This window comes from Passer montanus, unplaced genomic scaffold (genome assembly GCF_014805655.1).
Source record: "Passer montanus isolate IOZ18808 unplaced genomic scaffold, ASM1480565v1 scaffold49, whole genome shotgun sequence".
In the NCBI taxonomy this organism is placed as follows: domain Eukaryota; kingdom Metazoa; phylum Chordata; class Aves; order Passeriformes; family Passeridae; genus Passer; species Passer montanus.
In genome coordinates this window covers 4,261,098-4,289,058 of record NW_024369818.1, presented here as the reverse complement: position 1 = coordinate 4,289,058, position 27,961 = coordinate 4,261,098, and the positions used below count along the sequence as shown (strand labels likewise).

General features: G+C 40.4%; 1 protein-coding gene across 2 annotated transcripts in view; it reads left to right on the top strand.

The window, feature by feature from the left end:
* Window positions 1–27,961, top strand: part of LOC120508760 (connector enhancer of kinase suppressor of ras 2-like) — a 164,809-nt gene that overhangs the window by 42,707 nt on the left and 94,141 nt on the right. For both annotated transcript variants that reach the window (XM_039722659.1, XM_039722658.1), the window contains exon 3: window positions 19,299–19,462. In XM_039722659.1, the coding sequence (XP_039578593.1) occupies window positions 19,299–19,462 (164 nt within the window). The remainder of the gene's footprint in view (window positions 1–19,298; window positions 19,463–27,961) is intronic.

Below are 27,961 nucleotides of genomic sequence, written 5' to 3'. Positions count from 1 at the left end.
ATCCCTCACTTGTTATCTACAACTCCACTTTATTATTTTCCTTGTGTATGGGTCTGTCATAAAGAAAGATCTGTTGATCAGTCACACTCAAGGTTCTGCCATCACTGCTACTATTCCTCCTCGTTTTTTTTTTTTTTTTAAGGAAGTTTCTTTGATGTAAAACCACTGATTTGTCGATCTGTTGATCAGTCACACTCAAGGTTCTGCCATCACTGCTACTATTCCTCCTCGGTTTTTTTTTTTTCAAGGAAGTTTCCTTGATGTAAAACCACTGATTTGTGATAAATCTTGAAATCAGAGTTGCAGTTGAAATCAGAACACCCTCAATATGAACATCTAAATCTTGTGATTTACATTTTTTTTTTTCTGGGAAATGAGGGGCTGAAAAATGCTGATGGAGCAGGATGCCTTGCATAAAATACCTGGAAGTGGGAACTAATTTTTCTGAGTGGTGCTGGGAGAAGGCTGCTCTGCTGATTTGATTGTGACCTTTAAGAGCTTATTTGAAATTTTGCATGCTTTTACAAAAATTAATTAAGCAAGATGAGTCTGCAGCTAATTCTTGTGTCAGTGGGTGGGAGAGGAAGATGAATCTCTCCCTCTGTTTTGGCTACTTTTAGTTGTAGTGGTTTTTAGGGAAGGAAGAGTTGGAATAAGGGTAAAACATGTGGACTTGTAGGTTTGGCTTAAAAGACAATCCAGTATGGCACTCCAGACTTTTAAAATATGAAATAATTAATACAATCAGCTTGTAGGATGTGCCTCAAGTCATTTATACATGACAAAAACTGAGCAGAATGGTTTTGCTTAGCAGCAATAAAACTGATTATTAAGGAAACTTTGACAGATTTATAATAGAAAAGGAGGAAATCACCACAGATTTTTAATTAATTTTAGTATGAGTAAATTAAAATATGAAAAATTTATCTCCCAATTCACTTGAGCTTTGTATTTCCCTTCCTCCCAGCCCCTCTTTGCACTGTCAGGAGTCCTCTTGGAGTACTCAGGTTCTTCCCTTTTCCACTCCTCTTTTTTTGCTTTATCTTTTTCCCCTGAACTGATGACTCTCCTCACGGTAGCAGTAATCTGTTAATAGTCCCCAGATGGCACGGCCTGTTGTATTTCTGTATTTCATTCATTTCCTACTGGTCTAGTTCTCAGTCTCACAGATCTCCTCAGACAATATTTCAGCCTTTTTATTGATGCAGCCTTTTAAGTTTCTTGTTAATGTGTTTCATGAGCACACCCTGCCTGCTATGGCTATGGAAATGAAAGGGAGCAGTTTGGGTGGAATGTGAAAGAAGGCAATTTTTAAAAGGCAGGGAAAAGGGAAAATAACGTCATGGGACTTGGAAGGTGAAGTGGTGGAGGAGCTATAAAGAGTTTGGAGGTGGATTCCCAGAGAGACTTGATGTTTTTAAAGAGAGAGGGAAGCAAAGGCTGCTTAAGATGAGAAAGGATTGAGTAATTAAAGGACAAGGACAGTGAGACTGAAAGAGGAAAGCAATTTGTGTGTGTGAGTCTTCACAAAATGGAGCTGGCAGACAAGTCTAAATTTGAAGAAAATTTTAATCAATTTCTACCTTTAAGGTATAGCAGCAAATCCAGCAGCAGACAAAGAAAACAATTTAAAGTTCCAAGCAGGCCTTGCTCACATCTTTAGCAGTTGGTGTCTCTGAGATGAGCAGGGTGAAATAACAGGAGTTTTCTGGAGGATGCCCCTGCCATGAGGAGTCTTTCACCTGAGGTGTGATGCTCTAAAACACAGCAGAGTGGTGTTTCACATCAGCTTGTCTGTGCTTCTGGAAAGGCAGGGTTTGCACTGGAGCTGGGGGTGAAAATCTGAGCTGTTTTCCATCCAGGTGGATGGTTCAGAGCTACTGCAGCTGCAGGAGAACCTTATCCCCACCTTGCCTGTGGAATGAGACAGAAATTCAAATTCCTCGTGGTGTAGTCCAGGCTTTCAGTTATGGAAACCATGCTGAGATGCTTCATGTAATGATGAGATATTGCAGTTGTACATCTTCCTGAAGTGTTTCAGATTTGTTTCTTACTGCAGTTGGAAGCTGACTCTTCCATAGACCCATCAGAGGTTGAGGCTGTGGAGGCACAGAGCCCTGGGGATCCTCTGCAGTGGGAGAAAAAAGGCTGTAGGAGAGTTCTGAGAACCCTTTGGGCTGAAGCTATTGAAAAACAAGGGCTGGGAAAAACCTTATGCTAATGCACATCTAAATTTTGGAGAAATATGTAGTAAAATGTATTTTTGGTTTATCAGCTTGGCAATGAAGCCTGTGGAGGGGATGAATTTTGACGCTGTTTGGGAGGAGAGAAAAATGGCAACGGCGCATACATGGAGTGGAATTAAAATTGTTTGGAAGGGGATGGAGTGGCTTGCACAGAGGGATGGACTGCAAATTGTAGCATGCCTGCATCATCACTGTGCTCTCAGCAGCCTCTCAGCTGAGCCTCAGTGGAAATGGCACCAGAAATTGCAGGTTAGGAAGGAGGAATGGAGCTGAGGTTGCAGGATGCAAATGGCAGAAGCAGAAGGGTCGCTCTCCAAACTGAGGTACTGAGATAAAGAAATGGGAGTACAGAGGATTAAACTGAAAAAGACAAGATAACATTTGCAAAATGAACAAGAGATGTGTGGGAAAACAAGGGGAGTTAAAGAGCAAGCAACAGAATGTGTGAATACATAATACAGAGTAATTTGAATTTTTTGGCATGAAGAATGTGATAAAGATGTGGTAGACCAAGTGGATGTAATTTTCCATGTCTCATTTGCGGTACTTGGAATTTATTTTGATTATGAACGCTTGCAAACTGAAATGCATTAGAGGAAAATGTGGCTTGAACAGTGCTTATTGCAAATATTGAGAGATTCTTTTCCAAAAACAGAGGGCGAAGTGCATGTCATAAATTTCCCTTTATTCTCTCAGAGCCCATTAATATTTAGGTGGAGGATCAGGTAGTGTGTGAGCTCCCCTTCATTTCTTCTTAGAGAAGTTTCTAATTTTTCCCAGTTAATTAAGCCCATACATGAAAGCTGTGAACAGACACAGGGCCCATTTCTAGTTCTCCTGCTGCTCTTTGGTGTGATTTGATGAAAATTGCTTTACATCTCTTTGGTTCAGTTTTCCTACCTGTGAAATAGGGAATTATAATGTGATCTGAGCTTTGCTAACAGAGAAAGTGCATCAGGACATGCAGGCAAGAGCTGGAGAGCAGCACCACCACCCTTTCCAGCAGGAGGGTGATTGCAGCTGTGGAAGGTGCTCTGGTCTCAAAAATATTCCCTTTTTTTTTCTTTTTTGGGTGAATTTTGTCTCTCCCATTGTGTTTTCTCTGTTGGACAGGCTTCAAAGAGGAGAGGTGTCATTTCAGTGAGGTTTAAAAAGATTAACAACATCCATATTTATTGTGAGAAATGAGATCCTTACCAAGGGCTGAACTCTGAATTCTGACTCTGCCTCTCCCCAGCCTGGTTCTTCTTTGTGCATTTTTAACTAAAATTCTAAAATTCTCTCTAAAATAAATGTCTATAATCTCAAAGGAGCTTTGCTGCAGTCTGAAGCCCCTCCTCAGACTGGCAGGCCTGGTGTCTCCAGCAGGATTTGGTGGTGTTTGCAGCAGCTTTGGAATCCCTGCCTGGCCATGGAAGCCAAACCCCCCTGCTCCAGTCAGCACAGGGACACCACAGCCCTGCTGTCCCCTGTCCCCAGGCCCTGGAAATGGAATTCCCTGGCCATGGAAGCCAAACCCCCCTGCTCCAGTCAGCACAGGGACACCACACCCCTGCTGTCCCCAGGCCCTGGAAATGGAATTCTCTTTCTCCAGGAGCCATTCCACACAGGTCAAAATCTTCCCTGATTCTCTGTCAGTGAATTTGAACACTGACTCAAATTCAGCTTTTTTTACTTATAAGAGGAGATCCTTTGACTGTCTTTTTTTCCCTTTTCTTTCGTAAGCAACAGCTAAATTCAGCTCTTTGGGTTGAGAAAGAAGAGTGTGAGAACATGGCATATGGCTGCTTGCCTGAGAGCTGTGCCTCGTGTTTACTGAGAGAAATTGTAATGTGTTCTTGGCATTCATTGTAATTCAGCTTAACTGGGAGCCTGCCAGAACCCAATCAAAATGTGTTCACAGTATATCCAAAATATGGCACAATTGCCAACTTTGTAGTAGCAAGATGTAACAACCTGTTTGACAAAGAAACGTGAAATTTTCCCAACATGCAAAATAAACTCGTTACAGGTCGTTTTCAGCCTGTTTAGCACCCTTTTTAAAAGGTATTTTTGTAATAGAACTGGAGTGGCATAAAGAGAGTCCTTACAAGACCATTTCAATAAAATTTGGAGTTTGATTGGGCATTTATAGCTGCAAAAAAGGGAGGGGAAAATGCCTTAAATTTGTCCTCTGATAAGCTCCACCACTGGATTGCTTGTTCAAATATGGGTGATCCCTTCATTTTTAAACCAGTGGAACTGATAGAATTGTCTCCTCCTGACTCTGAAAGGGGAGGTGGAGGCAGCTGAGCACCTTTTGAAGTTGTTTAATCATAAAACTGATGAAAAGAACATCCATTGAAGTACCATCTGTTATCAGTCAGGTCTCCAAGGATTTTTCCTGCAATCCTGGGAGAAGAAACTTGTTCTGACCTTTTGTCTTTCCATATGTAGAGCCAAATCTCTTTGATTTCAGTTCAGACTCGCTGTATTTACCAACCTGACCTTGCTGAGACAGACTTGTCCAGGAAAAATGGAAATAGGAATTTCTTTCATGTCTCTGTCTCGCACTGCTGTCCCTGGGCTGAAAAGTGCCCAGCAGGACACCTGCACCTCCCTTGGCTCCTCTCTGGCTCCAGGTCTCCAGAGCTGACCCAACCATCAGTCATGGTCTGGGTTTTTTTCTCATCATCTCTTTGTGGTCAGTAACTTCACTTTGAAATGTGACCACTGTTCTCATATTTTTATCCCCTGGTGATTTTTTTTTTCCCCTCAGTCCACTGAAAAGCTGTGAGTCCCTAAAAGGTTATGCAGTATTTTTCTGAGCAAACTAATATTTATGGACAATTTTTTGGAACAAATCTCTTGAGGTACTATTCAAAGGCTATGACAGAGGAAGACAGTGAATAGATTATGAGAGGGAATATGAAATTTTCTTTAGTGTTTAAGTCTTTAACCAGCAGCCTACCAGAATTGCAAGGAATGTAGCTTCTGTACAAGCAGGTGTTAAGCCACAGCACATCAAGTTCCTAGAGTGGAAAAACATTGAGAGGGGTGCACTGGTCAGTTCTGGAAGATGTAAATATACTAACAAAAATCATGTTTATTGAGGAAATTGGCACTCATGTGCCAGGAAGTATCAGGGGAGACATTAATTCCTGTAGGGGATTTTTCAAAATGGCGGAGGCTCTAAGTGAGGTACAAATTTTCTGTGGGGTGTCCTTCCAGAGACAGGAATTTCGATCTGTGAAATTGGATGGGACCATCTCCAAAGCTTTGGGCAGCGTGGGCTCAGCCCTGCACTGCTCTGCGTGCTCTGGCCACGCTCCAGCAGAGCACTTAAGTTTGATTTGAATCGTGAATATTCCCATGAAATCAATTGGAGGATTAGCATTTTACAGAGAAGTGAGGCAGGCACTTAAGTTCTTGGTTGAATCAAGGCCACGCTCTCACAAATCATCACTGCAGTGCTTCCTGTATTAAATAATGGCTGGTACCACAGAGAGGAGCCTCCAAAATCACACCAGAATTCATAACAAAATTTTTTTGTTATCTTTGTGTCCAGTAGTCCTTTCCACGGAAGGGGAGATCTTTGGGTGGGGACTTTAGTTGTGATTTCCACAGATTCCAATTATCTGACAAGCATCAAACTGGAGATAAATCTAATTAAACTTCTATTTTAAAAGAAAATGTGCTTGGTTTGGAGAGCTGTACAGGCTGGCAGCTGTTTCAGTTATGAAATTAAACAATCACAGAATATGTCAAGTTGGAAGGGACCCACCAGGGTCAGCTCCTGAAGGGTCACAGGACCATCCCCAAAATCCCACCCTGTGCCTGAGAGCATTGTCCAAACCCTTCTTGAGATGCATCCTAAAAAGATTTCCTGTAACTCTCAAGGATTTAACCTCAGAAGTAGGAGCTGCTGAATAACAATGGCTCAGGAGTAAGGTAGACATAGAAAGCACAAAGTTTTGTACAAAAACAGAGGGAAATGACAGAATGTGGAGCAGAATATCTTGGCTGATCAAGCCTTGGATTTCTGGTGGCAGACATGGAGATAGTAAAGTGATTAGGTCTGAAGTCCTATATTTTAATTAAATTTTATATTAGTATATAAATTCTGTGTCAGAAACTTGGTTAGCAGGATTACCACAATACAGTCTTAAAGAAAAATTAAAAATAATATCATCATCATCAACAACATTTATTTGATGTATGAGTTTTCATATGTCCATTGCTTTAGATCTGTTAAATTTTGAATTAATATTTGTATGGCACTAAGATAGACTTGAAAGAAAGTACTGGTTCTCATAGGGAGCAAAATTGCAAGAAAACAAAGCGCAAATTGATTAACTTCAGCATTTCTAGTAACAATAATCACTTAACCATCAGTTCTGGATTCTCACAGCAGCACGGGGAAGTGAGGACACAAATCACAGAGGGGCCATCAGGGCCTGACCTCTGCACTGCACTAATTGTGAGGATTTTTGCCCAAAGCAGAGGAATGAGAGCAGCAGGGAGCCTCTGTGACCCTCTCTAGTGCAGCCACTCAGTGCAGTATAACTCTGACTCGGGAAATAATACAGATCCTGAAGCCCTCTAGAGGAAATACTAATTTTTCATTCTGTCCCTGAAAATGACTAAAGTAAGTCAAGGACATTCAAGTTTTGTAAATGACTTTTAGCAGTTTTGTGAGCACCTTTTTTTTTTCTTTTAAGTTAGAATCTGGAAATTGCTCACAGGGAGCAAACAACATGGTTAGATGTATGTTAAAGGTCATAATTTGAATTTTTCCAGTCCCACTGATATATTTTTAGGGAAAAGAAACACTGAATAGTATTGTCAATTTGTCTACATTATCAAGTCACTTAAACTACATTTGGGAATGTAACTTGTTGTTGATAAAAGGATAGCAAAGGAAAAGTCCAAATTCAATCTTAAACAGCTGCTGTGTTTAAGATAAAATTGACAACTTTTTGTTTCTGAAGTCCTTTAAATTCTTAATTACAGAGGCCATGAACCAGGGAGGGATATGTGGTAGAGATGTCTTATCTAAAGTAGATCTCTTCAAAGCTTTTAAAAGGGGAATCTTAATATATGTAAAATATATGAAATAACTGAATTAATTTTCAGATTGAAGGTAATCAATAGTTTGTGCTCACTTCAGGGAAATAATGCACTTAACCTTTAATTTTTAAAAGAGACCAATTAAGACTGTGCGATGTGATTAATGCAACCTGAAATGATTTCACACAAGTGAATCCATTTCCATAATTCTTTCCCTGTGCTGCTTTTGCGTTTTTGGGCTGAGGTTGGGAATGTCTGGAGCTGGGATTGGGTTGGGTTTGGGGTCGTTTGTGGGGTGGGTGTTTGGCTCCCAGATCCACCCAGAGCCACAGTGGGAACCCACACTTTTCTAAGTTTGGTCCATTTGCATGTTGGGGATTAATGTTCCAATTAAAGCTTCAGGTAATGAAGTCATTTACCCCAAATTTGCTCCCCCTCAACTCACTTTTTTTTTTTTTTTTTTTACATTTCTTGGGGCCTGAGGAATCAGATTACCAGGCCTGGAGAGGAATTGTTGTGTCTGACCAAAATGGGAAGACAGTAGCTAACACTCTATATGGAGTTTATTCATTAAAGAATTGCAGGATTACAAATATATGAAAAATGTATTGTGCTGTATCTGTGGGTTTAGACCCCAGCTCCATCTGCTCTTTGCTGCTCTTTGGGTGGGATCCAGCCCTGGGAAGTGCAGAGAACCCTATGGGATGGAACACTTGGTTATAAATGGCAACACTTCCTTTATAAATTATAGCTATTACAACCCTCACAGAAGAACTTTTCAAGGGTTTTTTTTTTTCAATTCCATTTTTGCTTTTCCTAATATTTAAATGTTGGATAGAAAACCTCGTGGATCCTGGATGCACTGAGTGTTTCCATATGTGCTGAGTGTGATTGAAATGGCCAAATTTACATTTTAATTTACCAAGTAGTGTTCCAGGAAGAAGAAATTGCAGCAATAGGTGGCACAATGCATTTTAATGGAGCAATTAATAATATCTTAATTTCTTAGGTTGAGGTTGTCTTTGTTTCGTATGATATTTCTAAAAGTTCAGGAAAATGGCACTTAGAAAAAGCTAATCACACAACTTCAAGAAAAAATGTTTCATAAATATGAAAGTCAAGAGTTTGACCTTTTTGGACTACCTCAGTCTTGCTTTTCCTGCTTTTTTCTCATTGCATCTCTTTTTTACAGGAACCTGTAGTTTGTATGCTCACCTTTCCCAGTAACTCATTGTTTGTGTGTTACACTTGGCTTGATCCTGTTAGAGCAAAACACTTGCTCAGTGAGCTTAAGGAGCCAACTCACCTCTCCTGTCCTTCATGTTCTGTTCTCTGACTCATATGAAAAATAAACCAGAGGAGAATTTCCTTTTTTGAGGCTTTACTGGGAATGGCTGTGAGGGAAGTGCAAAAGAAGCCATGGGGAATGTCCCCAGAAACATTATTTCATATTGTGCTGCTTTTGCTGACACAGAATTGATGTATCCTGCTCAATAGAGTATTTTTACAGTTATTGCATTTACCTTTTCCCCAGCAGCTCTGTTTAGAGGGTTTATGGACAGCACACACACTGACATGTTACTGTTGGGTATCTCACTCCTTGCCTGATGACTTGAAAGAATAGCTTTAACTCTTTACCTGTGGAGAGCATAAAAAATAACCAGGAATGGTACTTGGGAACTCTGAAGTTCATCCAGCCTGGTGATTCCTTGTCAGAGAAATTGGAATTCAAGCACTAGGCCTGCCCTATGTCCCTTTTTTGCATGCTGGCACGTCAAAGATTTAATCATCTTAGTCTTATTTCAAACATATGAGTGAGTGACATCCTATGGCCTTGCAATGTTTTGTAATCACTTGATTTTTACTTTTTTTTTTTTTTTAACTGAGTTATTGCTTTGCTGGAGGGATTTTTCTTATATGTTGAGTTGTAATCATATTTTATTCATGGACTTTAGGCTATGTAGTTCTTTAGATATGATAAGATTCTTGCTTGTTTCATGTTACTCCACAGAAGTATTTAATCTTGGATAAACTATGTCCAGATCAAATAGCAAAACATTTAGAATTCAGAATTAAACCACAAAATAATAGTGATTTAAGATGTAGTAATATATTTCATCATGTAGTTGAAGCCAGAGACTTAATCTATCTTAATCTGGCACTGCATGCAAAGTGGTAGTGAATAAAAATTTCTAGCTTTCATTTTGTTCAATAACAACCATAATAAATTTGTCTGGTATCAAACATGGAACAGAAACATGGAATAAAAATGGGGAAATGTCAGAAAGGGAAAAGCTTCTTCAGGAGGATTTACAGGCTGATGAGTTTTTCTTCTGTCGTTTCTTCCCATGTGCCTGCTTTTGTTAGTTTTGTGCATTTCCTATTGATAAAAATATGGATTCCTAGTTTGGGAATTGCCTTAATTGACAATTCCTGCCAACAACCTGACTTTTAACTGAGCTCCCCACTGACTGCTAGAGCTAATTCCTGCAAACTGCTGAAGGAAAGAGCCTCATTTAAGATCATTCAGATTTACAGAGTCAACAGGATGACACAAACAGGAGCTGCAGTGCTGTGTGTGGCATCCTTGGAGAAAAAGGAGCAGGAGAGGTGTGGGTGAAACCTCAGATCAACTGATCCACAGCCATCACCAAAGCTCCTGAATATCCCTGAGAAGAGATCAAATGCTCCCCCTTTCCTTTACTTCTTGCAGCAATCTGATTTTTGACTTCTCTGTGAAGAACCGTGTAAGTTGCCAAGGCCACCTTCTACTTTGGGAATTTGCATCTTGCAGGTGTCTAAACTCTGACTCATGAATTAGGTCATGGACTCGTGGCTGCTGAAGAAATTGGGTTGAGCAGAAATCTGATTTGTTTGGGCTTTTCACTCCAGACGCCTACGCTGGATTTGGATGTTCTTTTGATATCTAAGATTTTTAGTAAAATATGTCAGTGAAGTCAAAACAAGAATTAATGTATTTTGGCACTGAAACATCTGTAGCACTTTTTTTTTATTCTCCTCTGTCAGTTCTTTATCCCCATCAGCTCTGGAAGCCTTAGCACTTGTGGGGGGAGGATGTGACCCAGGGATTCTGCCTGTCCCACATGAGTTTGATTGACTGAGAACATTCTGTAGAACAGTTGTAGATGTGGCTCATAAAATTTCAGTTTTTTAGACATATTCTGTCTGGGAAGTCGCTGTTCTGAGGCATCTGTGACCCTGTGCCTGGATGGGGTTTGATATGATGATGAACTGAATTTAATGTGCAGCCCCGTTGCAAAGTGATCAGAGATACTTTTAGGGCAGGACTCATTTCACAGAACTTTAAATGTCTGTCTTGCTATTACATGAATTTTGTCTGACAGGTTACCTCCTCTCTATTGATTAGCTCAGACAGGCTCGTTATCTCACTCTTCAGTAATTTTTCTCTCCACATTTCAGACAGGGACAAATGGGGCATATCCCTGTAGTACTTGTACAGGAACTTCCTTGGCGTGAGGGTTTTGTTTGAATTTGTGTGATACCAAAGTCGTGTTTTGAAGGTCAATCTGTGATTAAGACTTTCCTGTGCGCAGTACAAGGTGGATAAATCCTCAGAAGCGTGGAGGAAGCAGCTTTCAGTTATATTTATTTGTTCTTGTACTTTTGCTTTTAAGATCAGTGCTTGTAGATGAGACATGGTTAATGCTGCTCCTTCCTTATTAGACTTGTTAACCTTTCTGAAGTGGAAACTGTCTGGAATAAACTCACCTCAATGTGCTCAGGCTCTAGTGAAGGAAATACTGATTCCCTAATATTTTACTCTCTGCCTAAGAATTGTTCCTTTTTCCTGGTGGTTTTGGGTGGCGTTTTTTTTGTTTTGTTACAGTGAGAGGTTTTTCCCCTCTGCCATCTTTGGCAGCATGTTAATGGTGTTAATAAAAACACTCTCTGGGAAGGAGAGGGCTGGAAAAGTCTCCCCTGCCCCTGCTCTCCAACCCAGGCAGAGGAGAACACAGGAGGAATGTGAACCCTGAGCACATCAATTCTCCACTTGTAGGCAATGCAATGCCTTGTGTACAAGCGTGGATGTTATTTTCTGTTAGATCTTCTCAGTGTTCTTACTGATCCCAGAGATGTTTATCACTTGAATTATTCTGACACAGATTTTTTGTGACTGCACAAAGAGATTTAGGAGTTTAATTGTGCTAATTCTGCATTTTGGTTTGAGAATAAATCATGAAGATTCTTCTAGATAGATTCACAAGTCCAAAAATATTTTGTATTGTCTTTTTAGTTGGTTTTAAAAGTTTTGTTAAATTTTGACACGTATTCCAGTAGTTTGTGCTGGAACCAGCACTTCTGTCAGGACAGGTTCCCATCAAACACTGACTCAAAAAAAATAAAGCTGTGTTTACATAGTCCAGTGCAGCAAACAGAAGCACTTGCCTTGCACTGGGCCAAAGCATTTCTCTTTCAAAATAAATGTAACAAATTCAGGGTCCCATGTCCTCAGCTCAGACACTCTGGAATGTGGAATAATTTAATTAATTACATGGGACGTCTGAACCTGGAGGCTTGTGAGCACTGCCAGGTCATCCCTCAGGAATGACTGGGGGCTCTGGCTCTGATTATATCTTCATCAAGGAGAAAATTAATGAAGCTAAGGAAAGATGTTGATTTTCATTAGCACACAGAGCTAATTAAGATGCTTCTGTATTTTGTCACTTTTATGGGAAGTTCCTCAGTAACAGTATCAGTGACAGATCTCGAGGTTAAATTGTTGGGAAATGTGGCAGCAAGGAGCACACACTTGGGCCTGAAAATGTGATCCATTCTCTCTGCATGACACTTCTCTTCCAGAAACCTCTTTGTGGTCAGGTCTGGTTCCAGCAAGCTTCCTGAAAATGCTGTTTATTACTTCCGTGGTAATCCCACAGCTCCACGACACCTGTCAGATGTTGAGGACAAAGTTAGAATGGCTTCACTTCCTATTATTCATTCATAGGTAATGAAGGCAGAGCTATATAAAGTCATTTACTTCATATATATGAATGTCAATTTAAAGGTGATGGCATAGCATTAAATTAAATTTTATTAGTTCAGCAGTTTGTTCGTTTGCTATTAATATTGCTTGACACATCCCCTTACAGAACCTTCTCAGCTGCTGTGAACTCTTAAAATATTGATCATTCGGGCCCAGCTTGTGTCTTGAAAATACAGTTGTCTTGGAAAATTGCTGTTGGAAAGATCTTGGACTCATAGGCACTGAGATTATGGGAAAGCCCCTTGCTTCAGACATACTAAGGACAAATGAAGTTACAGGGGTGAAGTAGCATTCCCACTGGTTTTGCTTATGGGGTAGAATTTGGGAGGCTGGTCTGTGTCTGAGACATGCACTGTGGTGAGGGGACAGTGATGTTTGTCCTGATTTAGAGGAGGACACTTTGGAGGGGAATTACAAGGGCACTCAGGAACTTGCTGTGGATTTTTCTGTTCCCTGAGGAGTTCGTTCCTTTGTGAGTGGGATCTGTGAGTGAAGCTCTGACCTGGTCTGGGGAGAGAAGAGGAGCAAGGTTGGAAGTCTCCAGCTCGTGCTCACCCTGATCTGCTTCCCTGCTGGTTACAGGGGAAATAAATACACATAGGGAAAATAAAAGAATAGAGGCAGCATGGAAGGAGAAAAAATGGAATAGGGGTAAATGAAAGTCAGCAGTGAATGAAGGGAGTTGAAGATATACAGGGGTTTTTTAGGGGAAGAATCCCCAGAATTTTGTGCTGAGAGGGGGAGAGGGTTCTTGTGGCTGGCACTGTTGAGCCAGGGACAGCTGCAGGATGAGGATGGGGAGGATGAGGAGCAGGAATGAAGGGCCAGAAATGCAGAACTGCTCCAGCTGTCGAGAGCCCAGCTGGATCCTGGAGCTGAGAGTGTCTGCAGAGGGCTTGGACCGGGCAGAGCCCCGTGCTCCTGTGGATTCTGGCTCTCTCAGGAGAGAAGAATGGAGCAAGGGAAGCACCTCGTGGGCTGCCCAGCCTGGAGCAGTGGCCTGACCCCAGTGGAAGAGTTTGTGCCCAGTGCACTTCCACCCACGCTGCAGCCTGGAATGGAAGCCAACACTTTTGGTGTCAGTTGGTGCCTGGGAAGCATTAATTCCGAGTGCTCATCCCGCCCCAGTTCCTGTTCATGCAGATGAGGATCTGTAAATTCAGGCAGCACAAGTCTGCCTGTATTTGCATCTAAAACATCCATCTGTATCCCTGTGAATATCGGAGTGACGCAGAGGAAACTCAGCCGGGAAGCAACATTTAAACACATTCTACGTGCACAGTCAAGCATTCAAAGGTCACATAAAGCCAGAACTGAGGCGTTCTATTTTTCAGAACAATTGGAATTTTTTTTTCCTTCTCTGTGTTGGTGAATTTCTGATGTATCTTGCGATTTTAAATGTACTTTTTTGGGTGAAATTCTGTCATCTGGCTACTGTATTTCTCTAGGTCGGGTTTGTGACATGTAGGCTTAAAGATGCAAAATACTGCAATCCTTAGATTTCAAATATACTCTGAATTTTAAGAAAGTTGAGGCCTGAAATATTCGAAGCTTGGTGTTTTCCAGTGTTTTCAAACATGTTCCATCTGTCTCTTTCTGAATTATGATAGTATGAAGATCCTTTTCTCTTGATGCTCTAAATAGTTTTGATTTTGCCTCCTGAAGAGCTTAAGAACAAATATCTGGTATTTGAGAGTCAGCTTAGTGTGAACATGGCCCCGAGGATTATGCATTTTCTTTATTTGGACTGAATAATTCTTAAAAAGCTTTTGAACGTCACTGGCAAAAATACCCACCTGATGATTTTCCTTGTTACAAGTTACATAAGAATTGGAAAGGCTCCACTGTGCCTGAGCCCAGGGTAATAAATCAAAGGGGTTTTGATCAAGAACACGGCTGAATTGATGTGTGTATTCAATAAAATTGCATTTAGGAAAAGGCATGAATTCACTCCAGTCTCTCAGCCAGCCAGTCAATTCCTTCCAGATCTTTCCAGCTAGATGCTGAATATTGCTTTACATGCAAGGAATCTCTTATTCTTAAAAAAAAAAAAACAAAAACAAAAACAACAAAAAACCAAAAACCAAACCCAACTTTTTTTTGCTTTCTGTAAAAATTACACTCGGACTGAGCTGTTAAATGCTGGATGTATTTAAGCAGATCTGCGTATATAAACTGAAGGTTGTGACAGGAGCAGAAGTTCATGCTGCCTTCCCCAACTAATCTGAGAATTTCCAGCACAGTAGTGAGAGATTTTACATTTTCTATGAGGGAAAAGCTGATTTTCTGGACTTGCAAGTCCAGAAACAACAGCACCACATTTGCAAATTGATATTTGTCCCTGTTTCACTTCGATCTGTTGATTTTTCACAAGTCACCATTCTGCAAGAGCAGAGACAGTGTTGTTTTCCAGCTTTTAATAGTCGAATGAAGCACATTAATAGGTTATTAATTTGTCTTGGCAGGCCAAAGTGTAATTCTTCTGAGCAAACAGTTCATCCCATCGACTTTCAGCTTTTGTCCTTTGGATCCAGGTCCCACAGACAGTTCTACCTCAGATTCTATATTATATTCAGATTCTCTATTATATTCAGATTCTATATTACATTTATTTATAGGCCTTTATGCAAATGGGAGTTTAGTGGCATGCTGAGTGCTTTTAATTTCTAGATATGGTTCTGATCAGGAAAACCACTGAATACTTTGTCAGACCCTCATTCAGAGAGAGGATCTCACCCCTCTTGCAGCAGGACTGAAGCCAGTGGTCAATGCATTCCCACCGAGCTGATTTCCTTCTTTTTTACCCTAAAACCTAAAAGCAACGCTGCATTTTCCTACCAGAGGGGCTGGTTTTGCATCCCCTCGTGTGCCAGGGAGTGCCCCTGTGGCAGCTGCTGTGTCTGTGCCAGGCAGAGCTGGCAGGACCTGCCCTGCCCTGCCCTGCTCCCTCCTTTCACAGCCAGGCTTTGCTCCAGCCAGCTGCTGCGTTTTCCCCTGGGAATTCTCATCATTTGGGCAGGAATTCTTTAGGAGAGATTAAAAAACCAGCGTAGTTTTCAGTAAGTTGCAAAAAACTGTTAAAATATAGGAAAAAAGGAAAGCAAGTCTGTGCATGGAAGTGATGGAGAGATCTATGAAAAATTGGAAATTACAGATTTTAAACTTAGGAATTCCTTCTGGGATGGATCACACTGACAGGGTTGTTGCTCCTGCAGTTCTCCTCTGAGAGCTGTCCTGGCTGCAGCATTCCTGCACAAAAGGCAACAACTTGGGCTTTCCCTTCATTCATTTTATAGTCATTTTTTCAGAAATGGTAATATTTTCACTATCTTTGTCCCATGGCAGAGGGGAAGGGACAGATATTTTTATAAATAATGGTAATATTTTCAATATTTCTGTCCAACAGTGGAGGGGAAGGGACAGATGTTTACATAACACAGCAATGTTTGTGCTTTTAATGGAAACCAAACCTGCCATTTGTTGACACGGATGGAAAGATTCATTTTAATCTCAGTGAACCTTATTGCCCACAATATGTGGCATCTCTTCTGTAATGTTTGCTTTGAGTTACTACCTAAATCAGATTTAGAGATATTTTTAAGGCTTTGCTTTTTTTCTGTCTCAATTATTCCTTTTTCTTAATTATGCATTTCTAAAAATAAACATTTTCAGGCTGACTGGCTCTTCTTTTCCTGCCCTTTCTCCCTAACAATTTTCTATTTTCTACCTCCTTTTTATTCATATTTCCTTGACTTTGATTTTAGATGCTCTATTGCAAAAATACAGTTTGCAGTCAAGATATCAGAGTTGCTTCCTTTTCCCCTGCTCTTTGAATATGGAGATAAAGTTTTCCTAGTCCACGTGGATTCAATATGATTTTTTTTTTAGCTTAAAAATGGAAAGAAAGACTATGGAATCATAGAATTTTTTTAGGTTGGAACAGACCTTTGAGATCATGGAATTGAACCATAGAGCAGGAAAATGTCAGAGTTTTCAGGTGGATGTGGTTTATGGGGTGTTTTCCCTGATTTCCCTCTACAAGGCCATTTTCTGAGCACAAGGGTTTATACAGCTTTTAAGGCAATGTTCAGCCAGAGCTGCTTCCCAGCCGACTCAGTCAGCACTTGGGCTGATGGATAACTCCTTTTTTCTTGTCCTCTCAAATCACACTGAGAGATTAGTAAATGTCTTCAACCTTCATTGATTTTCTGTTAAAGTGAGTTAACTCCTTGAGCCCATCTGGGTTGGAGAATAAAACTTCTCCAACCCCCAACCGTAATTTTCTCATCACGGGCGTTAAGCCTTGGCTTGAAAGTAAAGCATTCATGTTTAAACAATTTTCCTTCAATCATTTTATTGTACTCTGAAGGAGATGTTGATTTGTTACAAAATGCACACAAAATAAGAATGTGCAGCAAGAGAACTGCAAATTTCTGTGTTTCTTGCCTGACACTGATGTTGTGTATCTTGGGACCAGTGGGTTAATTTTATTTATTTATCTAAGCAGAGCTAAAGCCCCTTCCTTCTTCAGTTATGAATCTGAACTGCTTTAATACTTATCTGTAAACAGAAATGGTGTTGGGGGAAAATGCATAAAGAGCACTAATGAGACCTGAGAGGCTTGAGGAAATAAATATTTCATTTGGTTTGGGTGAGTCAACACGAGCTCGTTCTGTGCCCTTTCTAATTTCATCTGGGATGTTTTCATGTAAAAACAATTGGGGTCCTGACAATAAGGAAGATTTTCCTGATGCTGAATTCCTGCTTTGGAATGTTTCACATTTCAGTAGCTGGCTGCCAGAGAGAGAGAAAAGCAGAGAGCAGTGGGCAAATCTCTCTGTTTTGGAGTGTATTTATTAAGTGCTGTCATTCTGTGAGACAGCCTGGCCCTTTAATGATATATTTCTATATTCTCTTGTCAACTGCCACACTGTTTGCACCAGTAAGTAAATGCCTTGTAAAGGTGCCCTGGGGAGCTATTACAGAGCAGCACAAATAATACAAATTTGATATTTTGCTCTGCTGTCATACATTCTCCCTGGCACAAAGGCAGGTTTAATACATCTGACTGCACACTTCTCGCAGCGTGGCGCATTCACTTGGGTTTTCCTAAATCTCTCTTAATGCTACAAATGCTTGTTGGGGCCACTGATCCTAAGTTTTTTTAATTAATTTGCTTAATTTATATTGCATAATTTATTGTCTGGTAGCAGTTTTGTGACTTTTTTTTCTGAGTTTTGGGGCAATGTCCACTAAAAGCAAATCTGGGAGCTGTGGGGTTTGGAATTTTTGCTCTAAAATGGTTTTAAGAATTGTTCTTGAGCAAAAGGGAACAGAAATGTGCAACAGCTTGGAGCTGAAAATGTTAAATAATAAACAGAGGATTTGCAGTGACTCAGCCAATTGAACTAAACTATACTTATGTAAAATCACTCATGAGATCATTAAAAATAATGAACAGATGCAAAGAAGTTGTTTCCTATTTGCAGACCATTCTAGAATGGAGACAAGCTTTAGGTATTAGTTACAGACTGCTGACTTGAGCTTTAAAAATCTCCCAAACTACCTCATACTTTTGAATTACACCATAAAATATGACATTTTTATCACTGAACTGGCTTTGTATGGGACATAGGTGTAAGTGAATATAAAGCTGTGCACTTGACTTGGTAAATGAGCTTTTATCTATAATGTAACTTAGGACTATCAGTTTACAGAGCACATAATTGGATCGTGTTGAAAGAAGAGTTAATTAAATGAAACTGCAATGTATCCCCTTGTACTTACTGAGGACAAACACTTTGGTTTGTTCCATTCCATTGTCATCACAGTCCTTTTGTCCCAAATGAGCTGTGTTAATTGGGGTGTAAAGTAATTGGGGGACACCCAGCACACCCATACAAGGTGTCAGAACTCTTTTTCTCAGGCACTCTGCAAACTCAATGTCTGTTTGATAATGGCTGTGTGCAGAAATAACATTTCCAAGCTCTGTCATAAATGCCCAAGTTGGTTAATTCTGGATCTCTGTAATTTTATGGATTTTGGATTTACCTGCATCACTGCAGGGCAAATAACTGAGAATGAGTGCTTTGCTTCCCTTGGTAGATGAAGTTACTGAAGGTACATTTTGTAGGTCTCTAGAAAATCATGTGCACATCACGATTTTGTTGAATCTGACAGTCCTTGAGGGACCTCTGAGAGACCTCGTGTAGCTTTCAGAAGTAGATCCCTGTGTTCAACTCATTGTTCTGGCTGGAAATTCAAGGCATGTGTGGTTTAGAAACAGATTTGGAGGAAGAAAAAAAATCTTTCAGCATCGTTAATCAGTTTCTCCTCTGGTCTGAGAAACAAAATAATCTGTTATTCTCACCCTATCAAGTTTCAGGGTTAAATGGAACAATTCCTTGTGCATGGGTGAAATTGTATTCTTGGAGGTGTTGTACCAAAACCATTTTTGTGTTGTTTGGATTCAGAAATCTGGATAATCTGGGGTGAGAATTGGCAGTGGGTGTAGCAGAGTCAGTGTGGGTAGGTACTGAGCCTGAAAAGCTCTTCCTGATCAGGGACAGCCAAACTCTATGACCTTGAAGAGTCCTGGAAGAGTTACAGGAAGAATTTGTTCCTAATCATAAGATAAACTTATATTTAGGTCTTTGTGACATCACGAGAAAAAGGTTTTTTATAATGTCCCTCTCTGTGCTGCTTTGTCCTTCCTTTGTCTCCATGAAGGTTTTGAATTACTATTAAAATGTTTAAGAATGTTGAAAATAACACCAGTAATATAAACTTCTCTCTTTAGCAGCATGTGCTGGGTTATGTAAGTTAAATTTTAATTTTCATTGCACACTTTCCATGACAGCCCCAAACAAGGAAGTGCACTTGCACTCCCAAGAAATTTCTGTATTTCTGAGCTACAGATCTGTTTCATTGGGTTTCTCTCCTCTCTCTGAATCTGTGCTGTTGGCTTTTCTAACCAGGCCTCGATGATTGCCTCCAACAATACATCAAAAACTTTGAGAGAGAGAAGATCAACGGGGAGCAGCTGCTGCACATCACTCACCAGGAGCTGGAGGAGCTGGGGGTGACTCGCATTGGCCACCAGGAGCTGATCCTGGAGGCAGTTGATCTGCTCTGTGCGTTGGTAAGTGCCTCCTTGCATCACTCACCTTGATCAGCTGCATTTATAAATTTACCAACCAAACCAAAAATAATGTAGAGATTCCTCTACGGCCACACGCTCAAGCAGCCTTTGTTCTGTAAAGGACAGACATGTCCTGGCTTCTCTCAGCTGCACAGAAACTATATTTATCCATTTAATGATTATGTCTGATGGTCTTTGATTTCTTTTCCTCTGACTTTCTTGGTCCTGCATTCCAATGCTGCTGACTATCACTCCTGGCATCCATATGGTTCTGTAATGATGTGCCATATGCCCTCGTATTTCACTGACATTTGCCACACTGCACTGAACCAAGCAGACCTGAGTGGTTTAACCATGCCAGCGTTCAGAGGGATGGTACTGCACAGCCAGAAGGTAATGCTAATTAGACTGGAAGATTGTTTAAAATGAGCTTTAAGATGAGACTGGAGTGGTAAAATTGACTTTATCAAAACTACAGACACGTGTGTTGGCTAAAAGTTGGGTTTGGGTTTTTTCAGCAACCTACAAGCTCTTGGAAGAGCATTATCTGTTCATATTATTAATTACTGGGTTACTAATTCAGTTAACCTCTTAACAAAATATTTGATATCAAAAAATTCTTTTTTCCTCGGCTATTTTATTCCTACCAGCTAATAAAATGTGATGTATTAACTTAATTCTAAAAACAAAATAACTTATAGGTTATACTTCTTGTAGGTGGACAGGTGAAAGAATATTGAAAATATTAAAACACAAAACAATAAAATTACATAGATAAATAACATGTGACAATCATAGTATTCTACTTCTTTATCAGGAGTCTGCTTTTGAATAACTGGGTTGTCCTCTGGGAATTCGATAAAGAGAAATTGTTTTCAAGAGGGAAACTGGCATTTAGAATTAAGATAGGAAAAAAGTGAGGTAAAATGCACTTGATCTGTGGAAAAAAACATTTTTAAGTACCTCTTACTATTAATCTTCTTTCCTGTACCTCAAATGACAAAATACCCGCGGTGTTTCTTGAGATCTGCCCCCCAAATGAAGCAAGTCTGCCAGAGCAGGGAATGCTTTAGGGGCAGGTGTGTGCTGCAGACCCCAGCAGCCAGGGCCTTTTGGGAACCCCTGACCCCAAAGCCAGGAGCTTTCCCTGGACACCCAGGAGCCAGCAGAGCCCTTGGGACACAGGGACACAAGTAATTAAACATCTCCCTTCAGGCCAGCGTGTCCCCGAGGAGGACCCTGCTGACTCTTTTATTGTGATTTTTTTTCTTTTTTAAGCACAGGGAATGTACCTCTTGCTGCTGGTCAATGGTGCAGCTCTCGCTGTGCTGTCTCCTGACCTTACTTTTCCTTTTGAGGCAGGATGGGGATTTTCCAGCTTCTGGTATCATTTATTTTGCCTCCTGCCTTTCTGCCCTTTCTCTTCCTTTCTCACTCTGGCTCTAAAATGCCTTTTTCTTTTTTTTCCTGCTTCTAAATGTTTCTCTCCCTGCCTGTTCTGTGTGCTTTTCTGCTGCCTGCAGCTCTGCTCCTGGGGGTGTTCTCCTACCTCTGACATTCCCCTTGGCTCTCTGTACATCATCTTCTTCAATTCTTGCAGGATCACAGAAAAGTCTTACCAGACTCAGTAGAAAATCTATTTTAAATCTGCACTCATTTATTAGGATTTGGATCCATGTAATCGAAAAGCATTATTAAGAATCTCACTTTAATTATTTTAAATAATGGCAATAATTGAATGAGAGGAGAGCTGATGCTGCCTTTATGAGCTGAAATACATTTCTAAAATATCACTATTGTATTCTTGTTCTGTGCTAACTCTTGAAAAATTAATAGATTGTTGCACTAATGTCTGACTGCTGGCCAGAAAAAATCGTGACTCGGAATTGCTCACTGATATGGATTTTTAGAACAGCTAGTCCAAAAACCCGAGGAAATATCTTATTTTAAATGTAATTTTTAAAGGGGATAAAAATTATCTCTACTTTGTTTATGCCACTAAACAGGAGTTAACACATAGGAAATTACTAAAATCAGAATGTCTTATGGAACATGTAATTTTGCCCCTGATTCACTGAATTGCATTACAAATTTAATACAGTTTATGGGCAGGTAAAACAGAGCTCCAGGCAGCCCTCTTAAATGTGTGTTGGAAATATGGGCAGGGTGCAGAGCACAAGCTCTGTTTGTGCATTCATAAATATAAATACTTGAATTTTATTTTTAACATTTTTAATGGAAAAAAATATCAGGGAAGAACCAATTCCAACAACCTGGTCTTAAAATCCCACCTGTGGAGGGGAGGCACCATCAGCACTTTGCTCTGTCCCTCTGTCCCTCCCTCTGTCCATCCTGGTGTGCTCCCAGTGGATCTGGGTCTCTGCTCCTGTCCCTGCCCTGCTCTTGCCCTGCCTGGGCCGTGTCAATGAACATTGATTTTTTTCTGGGCATGGATTTCTGGATTGATTTCTGGTTGGCAGTGGGCAGTGCCCAAGTCCATGACCCATTTCTCCCAGGCAGCCTCAGCAGGATCTGCAGTCCATCCCTGCAGGGTGGGCCGTGGGAACAGGAGAAATCTTTCCTGGAGAAACCTGCCAGGAAAGCTCAGGAATTCACACTGGGCAGGGTTTACCTGCAGAGCAGCTCTGCTGCCCCAGGAAACCCAGGGAAATGTGACTGTCTGAGCTCCAGCCCTCGGGACACGCTGGGATGTGCCTTTCCTGAGGGTCTGAGGTCGCTGCTTTTGTGGGATGGGCAGTGGGGTTTTGGTGGGGTTACACCAAGAATGGTGCCTCAGCTGCTGTTCCAGGGATGGAAGTACTGGAGAACCCCCCCCAGAACCAAATGCTGACCTGGGAAGAAGATTCTAATTCAAAAAGAAACTAAAGAAGTAAACTCTTGCTTTTTATTCTTATTCCCAAACCACCTATTAGCCAGATTCCAAATGCAAATTATTAAAAGCAGAGAGTGTTTGTTATGTTGTACATCAGCCCTTGACATGATTTTTACATCCACTTTTCTTTTGAAAGCAAGCTGAATTCAGGTACGAAATTCATATGAGAATCCTGACTAGAAAAGATTCCATACAGGAAGATGAGGGAAAGAAAAAATGTAAGAGATGTGAAAGGGGAGTAATAAGAATATTTAATACTCCTATGCAATATGGTGATATAGAAGTGTATGTGTTTTACCTGAAAGTTAAATAATTTCAAATCTTAAAATAATATCCTTTATGAAAGGGTAAAAAAAGGGTTAAAAAGGGATAAAAGAGTGCAAAAGGTGAGAGGAACTTTCTCCGCAGGAAAGAAAGTCCAGGCACTGTCAGGGGCTTGCTGAGGGGTGAATTCATGTGCTATGAAATTCAAAGTCACAGGTGAGCTTTACTTTCAGCTTCAGTTCTTTGCCCATTCTGGAAAGACATTTTTGAGTTGTGCTTTAATTATGAAGAAAATTGGGAATGATGGCTGTGGGGAAAAATCCAATCTGGAACATCAAAATTCTTTCTTGCTAGGGTGGTCAGAAACTGCTCTGCAATTATTTATTTGAAGTGACCTAAATAATATTCAGGGACTAAAAATTGTGGGCCACTTGGATTTGGACTGTAACTTTTTGAAGTTGAAATATTACTTGGGATATCTATTGGAGGACTTGTTGCAGAGAGCCTGAATCTTCAGAAGTAGCAGGGTCTGGGGAAAAAAAAAAACTTTTTGATAGATAGTAAAGTATACTGGAAGCAAGAAAAAGGAATATTTTTGAGGTCAACGTGGCTTGCTGTTCAAATCTGCAAGTAAATTTAATTTAATTAGGACAGTATTGGAGTCAGTATATTGTTAAAGCCTGCACGAATTAAAATATAAACAGGGAAGAAAGACTGATAATGAAAGGATGAAAAATGAATGGGAAATGAAAAGAATGCTCCAATAGAGATTGTATCTCAAGTAATTAAAAGTACTGTTAATTCACAGGCATTCAACTTGTGAAATAAGGCCTTGTGCTGGGGAGAAATTTCAAGGAGAAATAAAGATTAGAAACTTTGTCTGCAGTTTCTGCAAGGCCGCAGTCGAGGCAGGGTGGGATTTCCACCAGAAGGAATAACAAAGTCACCATGGTCAACATGTTTACAACAACTGCAGGAATTTGTTTTTATATTTAATTGGATTTTTTTTTTTAAATAACGTATGGGACACAGCTGCCAAACAATTTTTTTTCTCCCTATCATTTTTCTAACATATTTCTTTATTAGGCATCTCCCTAAGAAACTTACAACAGCAATAGGAATCTGTTGGTCAGGTGGAAAGCAGTTTGCAGTGATTTATTTGAAGGTGAAGTCTTTCATGGCTGCCTCTGTATCTGTTGATAACATTGTTCTTCTGAATTAAAATTAGTCAAGTTTTTCCTAAATTAATACACTTTTAATGACCACACCTGCAATGTTCTCTCTCTTGAGATCCTCTTCATTTTTCATTCTGCTAATTCACTTTTTGATTTGTCAATTTTGCAAGTATATTAGGAAGTATTTTTTCTTACTTTACCTGATTTGTGAACAAGTCTCACTTTTAACAAGTCATTCTATGCATCAAATACTTCTTTTCCACCCATATTTCGGGGGTTGTTCAAAGGTAATTATTCTAGACTAAAATCTTCATTTTATATATATATATATATGCTTGAGTAGGTGGAAATAAATATCTTTTTTTTAATGGAATGCCATCCCTCTTGGTGAGAGATGAAGAGATTCCATCTCCTCAGTGGAGTGAGGAACCTGGCACATACATTATTTTTGTCTCCACAAACATGTATGCATCCAGAGAGTTTGATTAATTTCAACTGGAAAAGAAGTTCAGCTTTTGGCAGTCCAGTGCTATTTATTATGCTGTGCCAAAACATTGAATTAATACTGTTGAATTGAGTGGGTTAATTATTGCACATATTAGAACATGTGTATCATCTTTTTATTAGTCTAATTAGAAGCTTCATTCTTTCTTAGCCTTTCAAATCTTGCAACTTGGACAAATAACTGATTTTAATGATTGTTTGGGTTTTGTTTTTTTTTGTTGGTTTTTTTTTTTCCTTTAAAAGTCTGTTGACAATTTTGGCATTTTCAGATTTCTCTTAGGATGAGGGCATTGAAGGAAGATAATTAAGTTTGTACAAACAATTCAGAGTAGCCTCAAGTCCTGGGATTTTACAGGTGTGTGCTTGACTCTTCTGTCTTACTGGGGAGAGTTAAAAATTTCATGGCTAAGGTGTGCTGGAGAAGTCTGGATGTAATTACACATTATTTGTGTCGGGTAACCACCAAAATGAAATCCTTCCTAAAATCACCAGGCTAAGGGCAGCTCTGGGAGTTGATCTAAGCAAAGAACAAAGTAAAGGGGAATTTTTCTTGATGTCTTTTCAGTGTTCTCTTCAAGGACCACTGATTCCACACCAGTTGTTGACGACACAGCAGGAATATTTTGGGTACAGCAGCAGTGCTGGTATATAAGTGCAGCAAGCAAATTTTTAGGGTTGTTACAAAAGGAATTTAGGACAAAATTGACTTTTGGCTTTGTGTTTTTGTGTTAAATACATTAGACACTTAGGCCTGGACTCTCTAGAGAACTTTATCCTCTCTGAATTTATCATTTCTGCGGAGCAGCCCTGGCCACACAGCCTCTGATGAAGGCCCAGATCCCTCTGGTTATGGGATGTGTGTTTATCCTGTGGCCAGACACAGACTGGAAATGGTCCTGTGCAGGTGTTCCAGGGAGAATTTCATCCCTTGCAGTAATATGAGGTGCATAAAGTGGAAATAGGAGAAAGGAAGCTGGCTGTGTTTTATTCAAATTTCAGCTCCTGCACACAGTCCAAAGGGGAATGCAGGGCAGCTGAAATCCAGGAGACCACATCTAATTCTTCCCCACAAACAATTATATTGAGTTATCAAGCTTCAGATAAATTACTTCAGGCTGTTTCTGTATTCTTCCTACTTATGGTTTTGTTTAGGTTAAAAAGCCAGGAAAAACACAAATTTGCTGTGTTGACTGCTGCCAATTCCTTAAATTTATGCACACCATTTGCCTCTGGAGCAAGACAGTTAACGGGCAAACGAGAGGAAAGAAACTTCTGTTTTTCCTGTCTTTTGACATAGTTGAGGGATTTCCTCTTGTCACACAATAATTCTTTTTCACAAAATCGGGAGAAACATGTTCTATTCAAAGTGTTAAACCTGTTCCAAAGCTTGTAATTTTCCTTTGAAAATGCATCTGTTTAAGTAGCAGTGAGAATGAGGATCCCAATCCATGGCAGGCTTGGCTGGTGAATGGGCTCCTACTGGAGCTGCTGCATGCTTCTGAGAAAGAAATGTACTTATTTCCATTTAGAAATTCACAGAAGAATCCATTTATAATAATCGATTACTGTATTTCATGTTGGTTCTGTGTCTGGATAAACTCAGTGGTATTCTGATCCTGAACCTTTCATTCCTTTTCATACTGTGAGTTCTTGTTACTCACTGGCAGAGAACAACCCCCCAAAATAATTGCAATTAAATTGTATTGCTACTTATTAGGCCAATGCAGGAGCAGAAATTCATGCAAATGGATAGGTAGGTAATGAGGTGGGGTTAAAAACAACATGTGTGTAACAGTGTAGGGCAGGGCATTAGGGCTGAAATTCACTTCAGCTCATGTTGGGTTAATATAATAGTGTTATATTATAATTCCCATATATTATTCTCTCCCTGGTTTAGGGGCCGTTAATGGAACACTCATTTCTGACATAATTTTCATTTCTCTTGAGGTTTGGAGCTGGGAGTCAGGGACTGTGTTTGTAATTTCAGTCCTTCTGGGTGTCTGGTTTCTCCAAGGCTGATGGTAGTGATCCCAGTCACTGCTGGGGATAAAGAAATAGACATTTTCTCTGCACAGGAATAAAAACCTTTATAGCACCACCCTGTTCCCGTTCATGGTGTTTCTGTTGACACCAGCTGCCCCAGCATGGCATGGTGCAGTGTTAAGGGACTGCTTACTGCTTCTTTTGCTTTGATTTCTCTGGGTTTCACAGGCATCTTTTCCTGCACAATAATCCACTCTGCCAATACCTGTGGAGAGCAGAAAGCAGGAATGCCAACTTTAATGTTTTAACCTTAATTTTAACCTAAATTGCTCTGTGTAAGCTCTCCTGTGTCCCCAGCCTCAGACTAGCCAAGATTTTTCTGCAGCAATGTGGAGATCCCCTGTGGTCTCCTAAGGATGCTCACCCAGCCTTTGTGGAGCAATTAGAATTGACATATCCAATTAATTTATATGAATTATTGCTCCTCTAGAATCTCAATGTGAAGTGTATGGAACAGCCTTGCAGTGACACATGAACAAATTGTGCAGCAGACCATTCACATTTTCTTTTCCATCATTTTCTTTCTACACTAAAGGAATTAGAAAGAAGGATGCTTGTAATATTTTCATCCTGTGTCATCTCTGACTCATGATAAAATGTGTTGCTGGATTTCTACATTTCTTTTAATCAAATACATGCAAATCTTACAAAGGAATTTTCTGAGTAAAGCATAAAAATCCAGATGTTGCAAAGTTTGCTTTGGTCTCATAAATATGCCTGTAAAACACCAATCTTTCATGGAGGAATTGAGCTGAGTAATTTTAAATTCTAAATTATATGGTGGTAACTCTTTCACTCTGATCTTTTATTGCAAAGACAGAAATAAGAGTTCAAGTGGGGCATATGAAAAGAAAATATTGGTTTTCTAAAATCATGGCTTGGAGCACCACGGGCTTTGTGCTTTCTGTCAGAAATGAGCAGAGGGTTTGTGTCTATTACATCACAGCAACACTTAATTGTGCACTCCTGCATGAAACACTTGAATACATCATTTTAATCCATTAGCCAGCTGAGGCTGATAATCTTGATTTGGCAGCTTTATGAAAGGTCTTTACCAAAGCTGTAGAATTCCCATATTTATTTGGGGGGAGAATCATCCCAGTGGGAATCATTCTCAAGGCAGGTGAGGTTTCCTGTGGCTGTGCTGCCCAGTCCATCCCCACAGCAGCCCTAAGCTTTGAGAGTTTTATCTAATCCCAGCCCAACTCAATGGAACTGGGAGTCCGTGAGGATTCCTGCCAGTGCTGAGAAGGTCCCAGAGTGACATTGTGGGAGAAAATTCTCCTCATCCTCGGGGAGAGGCACCAGCCCTGGGCCAGGGACACTCAGAGGGGCTGTTCCTGGCCCCAGAGCTGTGCAGTGTCCTGGGAGCCCTGTGGAGGAAGGAATGTGGGGAGGAAGAGGCTGCAGAGCATGGAAAATGAATCCTTTCAGTGGAACTGCTGCTTTGTGAAGGCTGCCCTAGAACGGGCTAGGCAGAGTTAAAGAATAAAGCAGAGATTTATTAGGAAGCCTCAATGGATCCACCTTGGGCAGCACCAGAGCCCAGCCAGGGCTGCACCCAAGATGAACCCAAATGGCCCCAAAATGCACGAGCGCTGCCGGGGTCTCTCCCTGGGA